Source organism: Vigna umbellata, chromosome 7, assembly GCF_029865625.1.
Source record: "Vigna umbellata cultivar VRB3 chromosome 7, Vumbellata_1.0, whole genome shotgun sequence".
Taxonomy (NCBI): Eukaryota; Viridiplantae; Streptophyta; class Magnoliopsida; order Fabales; family Fabaceae; genus Vigna; species Vigna umbellata.
The window spans coordinates 31,979,778-31,992,580 of NC_142171.1; the positions used below are offsets into that span (position 1 = coordinate 31,979,778).

The 12,803-nt window shown below is 31.6% G+C and overlaps 1 protein-coding gene across 1 annotated transcript; it reads left to right on the forward strand.

The window, feature by feature from the left end:
• The first annotated feature begins 10,135 nt into the window (after positions 1–10,135).
• LOC148195744 (uncharacterized) lies at positions 10,136–10,732 on the forward strand. Its single transcript, XM_088095276.1, has 3 exons — positions 10,136–10,249; positions 10,332–10,440; positions 10,581–10,732. Exons 1-3 carry the CDS (start codon positions 10,136–10,138, stop codon positions 10,730–10,732), a joined length of 375 nt encoding a protein of 124 aa, XP_087951402.1.
• Positions 10,733–12,803: the final 2,071 nt, after the last annotated feature.

Here is a 12,803-nt window from a genome sequence, read left to right on the forward strand (position 1 = left end):
ATAGTGTAAAAAAGACATAAATATTTGTTCTGTTTTTGTTTGAGAAAAAATTCTTTATTTGTGCAAAAATTCAGAAAAACAACCTCATAAAGTAAAACAAATTAGCTTTCAAAGGTTTTATTCAGAGCTATTTTAACAATACAACTTTCAAAAATTTAAAATCATCAATATAATCTATAATTTGTTGAAACATTATCTTTCACTCATTCCATTCAACATTGGTCATTCAAAAGTTATATATATATATATATATATATATATATATATATATATATATATATATATATATATATATATATATATATATATATCAAACTAATACATGGAAAACTATATGAAATTAACTTTACTCATTCACAACATTTTCAACACTCGAACTAATATACCTTAATGGGCATAATTCAACTAATACATTTGTTTTTCATCAAGAGTGTTCAATTCAAACATTGTAAACTTAATAATTATTAACCAAGTTTCTTTATGAGTTTAACCAAGTTGGAGAGACTCCTTTTTTCAACTAACCTTACCATGATTGATGATAATATTAAGGTTAAAACCCTGAGTCATATTTGTTTTGAAATATCAATTCAGTCTTTAGATTTTAAGTAGTCTCAATTGAATCATTTTCTTTTAAATGTGTAACAAATAAACCTAATTCGTTAACGTTTAAATTATTAATGGTGGTGCCTAGTAAAAATGGTGACATGGTGTAACACCCCTAACTGATGCTGGAGTGCAGTAGTTTGACGAGAGATGAGAATTTAGTTCTTTTGGGATTTTATTGATTTTTTTATTTATATTTTTTTATATGTTTCGATAAAGGTTATGTTTTTGAGTTATTTCGCGTTTTGTAAGAACAACGTTTATGCTTTGTGATTTTGCTTCCGTGATACTTTTTGAATAAGTTTTATTTTATCCGAAGAGAACGATTTTATATTAAACTATAAAAGGAAAGTGTTATTCTATTTCACATGACATCCAGTTACGGGTGTTACACATGGACTTTTTTATGAGGTGGAATTTAATTGTCATTATTTGCAAAGCTTTTTAAATAGAAGAAATAGGGATTTCAACAAGAAAAAAAATTAGGGATTTGAGTTGAAAGTCCGGAGACGTATAAGAAATGGTAGGTTAGGAACTAATAAGCAAGGTTCAAGCAACTTCCATTGAGCATAGAGCTCGTGAACAGGATAAAAAAAATGGTGAAGAAGGAATATCATAAATATTTTATAGTTGATGAGGATGAAAAGTGGGCTTTGCAAGGAAGGAAAAAGTGTATTCTTTTTGCTCTTTCTTGTTGGGTTCCTTTTTTGAGGAATGATCAACTCATAACCCATTAATCGCCATAAATCATAAATTATTTTAGGTGTAAGAGCACAAATTTTGGGTGTATTTATCCTTGAATAAAAGTGTATGATGGTCATATTCTATTTCAATTTAAATAGTGTAAATACATTGTGAATTGTGCTCTTTATTGGAGAAGGATATGTAATATTAAGGTTACCATGATTCATGATAATATTAAGGTTAACAACCTCAATTGGTCCTTGTATTTGTTTTGAAATATCAATTCGGTCTTCAGATTTTAAGTAGTCTCAATTAAATCATTTTCTTTTAAATGTGTAACAAATAGGCTCAATTCGTTAACGTTTAAATTATTAATGGCGGTGCTTAGTAAAAATGGTGACATGGAATTTTTTATGAGGTGGAATTTAATTGTCATTATTTGAAAAGCTTTGTAAATAGAAGAAATAGGGATTTCAACAAGAAAAAAAAATTAGGGATTTGAGTTGAAAGTCTGGAGAGCTATAAGAAATGGCAGGTTAAGAACTAATGAGCAAGGTTCAAGCAACTTCCATTGAGCATAAAGCTCATGAATAGGGTAAAAAAATGGTGAAGAAGGAATGTCATAAATATTTTATAGTTGATGAGGATGACAAGTGGGCTTTGCAAGGAAGAAAAGGTGTATTCTTTTTGCTCTTTCTTGTTGGGTTCCTTTTTGAGGAATGATAAACTCATAACCCATTGATCGCCATAAATCATAAATTATTTTAGGCGTAAGAGCACAACTTTTGGGTGTATTTATCCTTGAATAAAAATGTATCATGGTCATATTCTATTTCAATTTGAATAGTATAAATACATTGTGAATTGTGCTCTTTATTGGAGAAGGATATGTAATATCTTCATTAATACAATACTCTTAGTTATATGCTTAGTGTCGGTGTAAAATATATTATGTTTATTGAAACTTGAAATTATTCTAAAAAATAGAGGAGTACACAAAAAAACACAGCCCATGTTTTGAGTACTCAGTGCTCATACTCTCCTCTTTTTTATCTTACAATCGTGACCTTTTTTTCCTTCTTTCCTTTTACCCTGCTCCTTTCACAATGTTTTAAAATCCAGAACTCTATTTTGGCTCAAACCCATGTCTATTGTCGAAATCCCTAACTTTGTTCTTGTTGAAATCCTTTTTCCCTCCTTTAAGCTTTGCAAATAATGAAAATTTAATTCCACCTAATAAAATAGTCCATGTTACAATGTTTATTATGCATTGTCTTTAATAATTTAAACAAAGTTAACAATTTAGGTCTATTTGTTACATATCTTTTTTAAAAAGGATCCAATTGAGACTCCTTAAAGTCTGAAGACCGAATTGAAATTTTAGAAAAAATATAAGGACCAACCAAGAATTTTAACCTAATATTAAAAGGAAACAAAAAGAATAAAAAATCTTTATAGTAAACCAAAACTTACTTTGTTCAACAATCTAATCATAAATTATTCCTAGTTTCTCAATTATTATGAGGTTCAATCAAATTCTAAAAGAGATGACATATAAAGGAATAAGAATACAAAGAAATTGAAAGGAGAGAAGAAGAAGTTAGTGAATGAGAGGGAGAGAGAAGAAAAAACCAAAAACAAATAAGTGGGAGGTTGATACACTATCGTTAACGCTATCAAATTACTACTACTTAACAAAGAAACTTTAGTATTTTCAAGTTAGTAGTTAACAAACTAGATAAAGTTAAGTTAGCCTTGAGTTCTTTCCCACTGAATACATAATTTTTTTTTCAATAATTGATTCTTATGAAATCCTACTCCATAAAATTAGTAAAACACAATGCAAATACTAAAAGATAAAGGTAAAAATCTATCATAATAAAATTAATATTGAAGATTGATATAAATGTGACTTTAATGAAATAATAAATAAAAGACTTTGAAGCAATTATAGTAAAACAGGCTAATTCTGCTACTTTTCCAAAATAGATTCATCATCGGTTAACCACAAATTATTATTCAATTGGTTATTGCTTTTGATTTCAAATTAATTAAAGTATATTCTAAATTAATTTGATGACGATCTTACTTTAACCAAAATAGATTCTCAATTAAAAGCAAGAAGGGGGGTGAATTGGTTAGCCCTTTAAAAATTTGTTCTTTTCAAAAGCTTTTCAAAATCTTTAAGTTTTCTTGAAATCAATTTGACAAGTATATGAACAACAATAAAAGAGAAGGAAAGAAAAATCAACACAAAGATTTATACTAGTTCGGCTAAGCCTACATCCAGTCTTCCTTCAACAATCCTAGTTGAAGGGAACCACTATAATGATAGAGTTATACAAGCAAGAATACAAAGAACTCCCCTCTCAATGCACTCTCCTTCCCTAACTCAATATCACTTACAGCACAAGATGTGAATACCTCACAATCTCACAACTCAGAAAGAAATCCCAACTTTTTGTACACCTTAAGAGCAATCCCAACTCTCAATGTAGAACACACAGGTTCTCCTCCTGGCTCACAACAACAAGAAACACAATCCTCTTGATTGTAGTATAAACACTGATCCTCAAATAGTAGACCTCAAGTGCAAAATATGATCAACAATGTATAAGCACATTTATCTTGCAAGAGCCTTGATGATTTCTTTCCAAATGAATGATCTTGATTCTTCAAGAAGTCTAGGACGCTCCTGCAATCAATACTTAAGAAAACAAGTTAGTTATGAAAGTGTAAGTACATGAGTTTATATTGAAGCAGCTTGCAACGCGTCTATGTATAGAATTTTTCAAACCAAACGCAATTTAATTGATTACGCTTTTAATGTAATTTGTTAAGCTTTTCTTTCTGCTTTAAGAGTTTGACATTTGTATTAGATTTAATAGATTAAATATCACATGCAATCGATTAGATAAATCATACAAGCTAACAACAAACAAATATGACCGTTATAGGCAGTTATGCCTTTTAATCACCACAAGAAAAATGGCAATTATATACAAATTATTATATACGGATTTTTATCTGTATATAATAGGGATGTTATATACGGATCTGTGGAATAGCCGTACATACGGAAAAATCCGTATATAATGGGGTAAAATGTTATATACGGATTATCCGTATATAATATGGGTGGGTAAAATTGGCGCGTGTTAGCGGGAACTTTTCCAAGGATAGGTTCGTATGTAAGACCGTATGTAAGTTGACAAAATATTTACCAGCTGATTTTTTATACGGATAGGGAGATAATTAATAATTAAAAAATAAAACTAAATAATATAGAACCTGACTCTTGTATCACTTTTCTCCCTCCCTCCCTCGAGCCAAGTTTCTCCCCTTCTCGAGCCCTAGCTATTCGTCCTTCTCCACTCCTACCTATGCCTCCTTCTCGTCATTAATCTTCCTTACTTACTGCAACCTTCTCCCTCGTTGAGGCTTATTCTCCCTCATGGAGCGTTCTTCTCTATGTTACTGCTCCTACTTGAACCTCTCTCGAACCCTAACTTGAAGTCTCCTCTGTCGAACGCAGTGAAAGGCTCTTCTATCGAACATACTAAAGGGCTTGGAAGCGTTTTCCCTAAATGTGGTTGTGTGTCGTTGCCGAAGCAATCTCGTTCAGCAAACACTGTAGGACGACCTCCGTGGTTAGTTGAAACCTTCATCTGGTAAGTAATCCAAATTTCCTTCATTTTCATACTATCTATAATGTTACATTGACCGATTATTGTTCTTGTTTCTTTGGAGGTTGGAAATCCCGATTTGTGAAACCCTAGGTTGGTTTGTTCCCGTTGAAAGAGATAAGGTGGAGCTCCAATTGCCTTCTGCACCTGGTAGGTATTAATTCGTTAGACTTGGGTTTGTGTTTATTGGATATGATTGAAAATGGGTATTGTCTTCTCATGATGACCGTCTATTTTAGTACAATTGTTTGTTGTGTGTTTGGGTTGTTAGTGGAAATGATGTGGTTTAGTACATGTTTTATAATCTGTTATATTGTGTTAGTACCACGTCTTGACCCAAGATATTCCATTGAGTTATATTGTGTGCGCTCTGATGAATCAGTCTGACCATTAAGACCTGTTGGCATTATATGAGGGTCTTTAGGCATAGGAAGCAAATCAGATATTGGCATATTGGAAATTATTGTTGATCCTGGCATAGACATTCCTTTAGCAAGACCACCTTCAGGTACCAAGGTTATACAATCATCTCGTAAAGATGTTTGAGGCAAAAAGAAACAAACATTCATGAATTTGATGTAGTAGCAAAAAGAAATATGACATAACCTCCTTTTTAAATCCAACACCCATATAGGAAATATTAGAAGACCGCTCCAACTGCTCCTCTGATATTGTTTAGGAGTCATTTCATTTAAGTATTAAAAGTTCAATTGTCCAATGTCGACCCATAGTGAAGAAATAATTGAGTGTAGAGGTTCAATCCATAAGTGTTGACTGTATTGTCAGAATATTAGGAAAAGATTTTAACATCTTTCACCACTTGACCATATCATACCACACTATCCTTCTATGGTAAAGCCTCCTGTCCCATTAAACTTTAGTCAATATATGTAGCATAAGAAGAATGTAAGTGTCAATTATAAGAAACTAAAATTTTAGCGCTTTGTTGTTTTGTTAACCATGAAAACTTATAAAAAAATATGACCAAAATAAGTACTTTTAATATGCAATGTACTTCCAAAAGGTATTCTCAGAGTAGTGTTAAGAAACTAGAATGCATGAATAATAAACACTACTAAAATATATAAACTGACTGGTAAAGAAATGCACAACTAGCTAAAACTTGGAGCACTCAACTTTCATACTGAAGAACCACTTTTCACAAGGTAACAACTCTCTAACTTCTGGCTTATGACAGTAGAAATCATAACTTTTTATAGAGATTTCACCCAGTTTACTATTTCAACTTCCCTCCTTTCCCATAGTCACATTGAAACCTATTTCTACCAAGAGAAAACCGAGAGAGCACCTCTGTGTAAAAACTCATCCCTCTACATTTTCCCTTTTTACTTCCTAAAGAAAGTAAACAAATTAAATAAACATATCAATGTATATATATATATATATATATGTATATATATCTATATATATATATATATATCTATATATATATATATATATCTATATATATATATATATCTATATATATATAATATGAGAGATAAATATATAGAGTGAGAGTAAAGATGTTACAGAAGAGGAGTTGAATTGATTTATTGGTTAGGTTTAGAATGAGAAGTAGTGGGAAGGAAAATATTGGTAGAAAAGAGGTAAACAGGAAGTGATATGGATTTGGATTGAAAAGGATGAGTTAGGTATAATGGAGATAGTTATTACAGTTAGAGTAGTGTTAAGATAAAGATACGTTGGTGTGTTTAGTTCCCATCTTTATCTTCTTTTTCTCTCATCCCATCAAACTATAAAAAATAAATAAAAATTAATACTATATTGTTATATGATATCTCAAAGCAAAGAAAAGAGTCTGAGTAATGATTCCTCAAGACAATGCATCCATCTTAAAGTCAAAGAAGTCCTCTGGTTCAGAAGACTCTAGCTTGCTTCCTTTAGATCTTCCTTCCTTTGTTCATTCATTATAAGGAACTTTTTCTTGTAGAGTAGTGCTAACAAATTAAGTATGCTCTCAAGAGGTGTCCTGTTATGGCTATTGTTGTTGTTGTTGAGGTACTGGTGTTGGATTTTACTAAGTTTTTTTGTGGTGGTGTTAGTTGTTATGGTTGTGGTTGCTCTTCTACCACTATAACTACACTAGATTCCCCCATTTGAAAGGGTCTGTCTCCAGGCCAAGCCATTAGGTTCAGAACATGAAACTTTGAAATCTCCTCAGTTATGACATCTGCTATGTCCAACAAGTATCCTCTTTTGATGTAGTATATGAATTGGGCTTAAGCAATGGTGAAGCTAGGTACATGGGAGCTAGGGGTCACATTAGAAATGAGAAAGGTGACCCATATTTGTTATAGTTTTCATGTTTTCCCTTTGGAAGTCTTTGAGGTTGTCCAGACCTCCCTAGCTTGGTGTCACTCCTCTTATGAAATCCTTGAACAGTTCCCCTTCCTCATTGGATTTATTTCTTGTGAGCTACATGAATCCTTGATATTTTTTGATTATGCATTTATCAATTTTGTCCAACTGAAGTAAATCATCAATTGAACTTTTAAATTCATTCAGCACCTCACGACTCCCAATCAAAAAACTAAGTTAAATGAATCTGAACTTTTGGTTCAATGCTGCAGCATGTAACAACTAAGATGCCTCATTTGAAAGGCTTAGACATCTATTCCTACCTGTGTAAGTAGTTTGATGTTTCAGCCATGCCAGAGTTGGGTTAATATATTTAAGTTAGCATTTAAGTATAACAAAACATAAAACTGTAGCTAGTGGCTCTGATTAAATGACACAACTTACATTGCCCCTCATAATGCCCAATGCCCTTGTATTAAAATTTATCGTTAGTTTTTAAATATAGTGGCAAGGCAATTATTATATTAGTTTTGTTTGAAGTTTTTATGTGAATAAATGCACATCAAGTTAAATAATAGAAATTGGACAATGGCTCTGCACTCAGGAAAGGTAGATAAATGCATATAGTTCCAGAGACTGCAAAACCCTTTGTCCACTTGATTATTATGCCAGAATCAATACATGTCTACTTCACAAGAAATGAAAAACTGAATCCAATCTCTTTCTTTCTTCTCAACGAGACATGAAACCTACTATCCTCCTTTGACATCAAACACTCCCTACAATGAAACTCAAGTTGTGTTTGATGAGAAAAAATAATTTGACAGACCTAATCTTTAGGGACTTGAGCAACCCACATCTATCAGACCAATTTAGACTACTTTACCTAATCTTATAGGCTAAACAGAAGACGTAGGAGTGACATCTTAACTTGAGCAAAATTTCACCACCTTTTCATTTCACCTTTACTCATCATCAACCTCAATTTGTTCTGAACATCACCTTTCAATATTACTATTAACTCACATATTTAGAAATCTATAAGGAATCATCCACAACATATTTCATTTAGGGTGCTACTTCCATTTTTTAGAATCATAATTAGATGATATGTGTTTATTTTTTTTGTTGAAATCTATAAGGAATCATCCATTGTGCTATGATATGTGTTTATTTTTTTGTTGAAATTTTATTTTGACTTTGATACAAGTGTTGAAGTGGTTGAGAAGTGTGGGGTACCTCATTGGGAAGGCCTAAAGTGTTGTACAGTGAAGCAAAAGATCTATCAGAAACTGAATCAAGGTATGTTTACTCTTGAGTTTTCCCCTGTGTTGTTTTCTTTGTTCCTTGCGTGTATGGTGTGGTTGTGCTGTGTTTGGTCTGATTTCTTAGGACTCTAGTAAGATGTGTTCATTAATCTGTTCTTTTATCTGTTTATTGTGGGGTTTTACCTTCTTAATAATCTATGCTTTTATCTTTGTATGATCTTAATGTTCAATGTTATGGTGATTGTCATTACAGAGGTTGATATGATCTTAATGTTCTTTCTTGGTTATTGGTACTCTCAATACCCATCACTGATAACCACTGTTGCCAAATCAATACCCATTGTCCGAACTCAGATCTAGTGGTTGTGTTTTGACTCATTAAGCACATTTTAGGCTACCTAGACTAGCTAGAATTAGGAATTTTATTCTGCTTTAGTTTTTTGATATATTCTTTATTTTAGACTTTGATTAGGATCATACTAAACATGTTAGCTATTAAGATCATGCATTTAGGCATTACTAAACATTCAGACCCAAATTGCAAACATATGCAGAACTACCTTGGTGTTCTTACTTTAAAACTTGTTCATCCACTTTGCAATGACTTTTTCTGTTTTGTTGATTCCAGTAGGGATTTTATTATTCAAACATTTTTGTTTAATGTTAGATTCATGTTAGTATCATGTTTATACAGTTTTAAGTCATTTTACAGAATTTGACCGATTAAGTTGTTTTCTAGGTTCACATGCGTCTATAAAATTAGGCATTTCTTATTTATTACACATTCTATCCAATTATTCATTTTAGCATCTAATTAGCATCATATTAAGCATGTAATAATCATAAAATCATCCAAATATAACCTTCAATATATCAGAATTAAACTTAGGAGAAAACCCATTTGATGTTAACACTAGTTTTGACTAGTTTGCTCTTAAATTTGGTATCACCACTGATTTTAAGTTTCTCTTATTCCAGTACTATTTTGAGCATTTTACTATCTTTCTTTAATGATGTCTGAACCTCCAATTACCCCATTCCATGCATTTTACATGTTTTGACTCATTAAGCACATTTTAGCCTACCTAGACTTAAGAATTTTATTTTGTATTAATTTTTTTTATATATTCTTTGTTTTAGACTTTGATTAGGATCGCGTATTTAGGCATTACTAAACTTTTAGACCCAAAATTGCAAACATATACATTACTACCTTGGTGTTCTTAATTTAAAATTCTAATCTGCACATTTAATTTGTACTGCAACAACACCAGCTAGCTGAAATACAAAATAATCCAATGCGTGCATGTTTCCAGCCCCTTGTTTGTTGTGTGATTCAACTCTGCTGCATTTAATTTTTACTTTGAACTTGTTTACGTATTCAAACCTATTATTTCTAATATAACAGAGAAAGGTTTCATGGAAGCCTGAGATGAGGAAAAGGTAAAAAAAAATTATCACACCAAGGCATCTCATAGACTCTCAGAGATGTATAAAAAAGCTAGAACTCTAGGAAAAAGACCTGATTGGCTGGGGGACGATACTTGGAATGCTCTTTTGGAAAAGTGAAACATGCCACTTTATAGACAAAAGTGTGAAACGGCAAAGAAGAATCGGACATCTGAAAGGGGTGGTTGTTTGCACACTGGAGGATCTATAAGTATGCACGAGCATGCTATTCGTTTGGTATGTAACTTGTACATTTTTTTTCTTATATTTGTAATCATAAACTTTACAAATATTTATTAACAACTCATTTTGTTTGCAGTCACAGGAGCTTGGTCGGTCTGTGCATGTTGATGAAATATTTCAGCAGACACATATTCGTCAATCAACAGGGGAATTTGTGGACGAAACGTCTAGGCAGACCCATGTAAGTTTGTACTAACTCTATCACATTATAAAATTTCGGTTTTTAAATCTCATGTTTAATGATAATATTTATTCATTTAACAGGAACAATTTGTTGCAAAATTTTCTCAAATAAGATCTGAGATTGAGTCTGTTCGTGTCTCAGCATCTTCTCCTCTAGACCCTACGGAGGAGGAAAGATTAAGAAACCGATGTTGGTTAGAGGCTGCTGGTGGAAAATACAAGGGACGCGTATATGACATTGGAAATGTCACTTCCCAAGATGACTGTGTTGATAGTTACATCCAACAGACATAGGCATCTTCTACTGCTCAACAACAAAATTCAGAAGAAATTTTTAACCTGAAATCGCAGTTACAACAATATGGTCAGCAGCTTGAAAAGTTTGAATGCTTTATTGGCGTCCTCCTGCCATTCCTTCCGCCTTCAGCAGCCGCAACTGCACAAGACTTTTTAAACCTTCAAAATCCTCAAGTTCAAAATGAAGTACCCAATGATGTCCAACCAAAACAGCTACCTCCAGAACAACAACCACCACACCAGCAACCACCAGATGAACAACCACAAGATGGAAATGATTATATGCATTATTAGGCATTTTATAGAACTTATTTCTATTACTGTTGAACTTATTTAGAACCATAACCACAATCCGTTTATGAACTTACCTAATGTTTATTCTTGCAGTTATATTGATGTAAACAATATTTATGTATTCATATACAATGTTTCCTTTATGGATTAAGTGTATCTGAAAAGCTTGTTGGATTTATATGTCAATGTGCAATATATAATGTCCAGGTTTGCTTATATCAATTGTGAATGTTCACTATAATGTCCAGGTATGCTTGTATATTGTGCATGGGGAACTACCATATACAGGGTATATATTTAGCTCTTCTTAAACCATTATATACGGATATATCCGTATATAAGTTATATACGGATTTATCCGTATATAACTTCCGTATATAGGTTATATACGGATTTATCCGTATATAAACCTAGCTACGATAGTATTATATACGGATTTTTTCCCGTATGTAATCCATATATAACCAAGTATTATATACGAATTTTAGGTCTTATATACGGATTTTTGCTGTATGTAATTCACTTTTTTCTTGTAGTGAATGAAAATGATTTTCACAAGATAAACACTTTAACCGATTATGAAACTTATGTAATCGGTTAAGTTTCATACACATCAATTCACACAACAAACACATGTTGGCATAACATCGTGTTTTATCTATTATATAACTAATGTAATTGATTAAAACATAATTATTTCCCCCTTGTTAAGCATGTACTGAAAACTGAAGAAATTTAACATATTATATAAGCAATTTAATCGATTTTTACTTCAAAATATTCAAAGTGCAATATGTTTCAACTTATGATTCATTTCATACAATGAATTCATATACCAATCATTTCAAGCACAAACACAATAAAGATCAATCAATTGTTTTTCCATTTGTTGTGCAAGAAGCATTAAAACATTTCATTCGTTCATCATAAAAACACATATGTGATATGGGTTTTGCTATATACAGCTTCCCCAATCAACAATCTCCTTTTTTTATGATACACAACAAGAAATCTATTTTCCAATTGCTCTCCCCCTTTGGGCATTAGAAAAAAATGGCAGAACAAGTAATATTGAAATAAAGTGCTAAAAGAGACATCAAAAAAGTAATCGTCACAGACCATTTGAAGAATGTGATGCTCCCCCTATCATTAAGCAATGTAGCAGTTAACCAAAATGAGCATTATAAGATTGATTATAGTGCGTAAATCAAAGCTCCATTGATTACATTTAAAACAATATAATTAGATATATAACATATTAGAGTATGTATACCGAATTCTAATGAATATACTATGTGATATCATGTGCAATTTGCAAATACTTAATATGATTTATGCAAATAAGATGAGCACATAGTATGATTGCAGTTTCAATGTATGATATCAACTAATTGTACAACCGAATATATGAACAAATGTTAGCAAATATGCAACAGTGGTGCCTTTTTTATAATGAAGCATATATATATATTGAGTTTCAAAAACACTTTTTATCAATATGCAACATATGACATGTATTAGATGCTCAACATGTATATAAGAATAGTGAAAACATGTTTAGCAATGAAGATCAACAATTATAAACATGTAAACCAATTTTTACCATTTAATCAATTACATTATGATGTAACAGATTAAGTTAACTGCAGTAAGAAATATTTAACAGATCATAAATCCATTTAATATGTTAAATTTCACAGAGATGATCAATATCATGATTTTGATCATTTAACCTATGAAGATCATGTTATAACCTGCAAACACAACTTTCTCA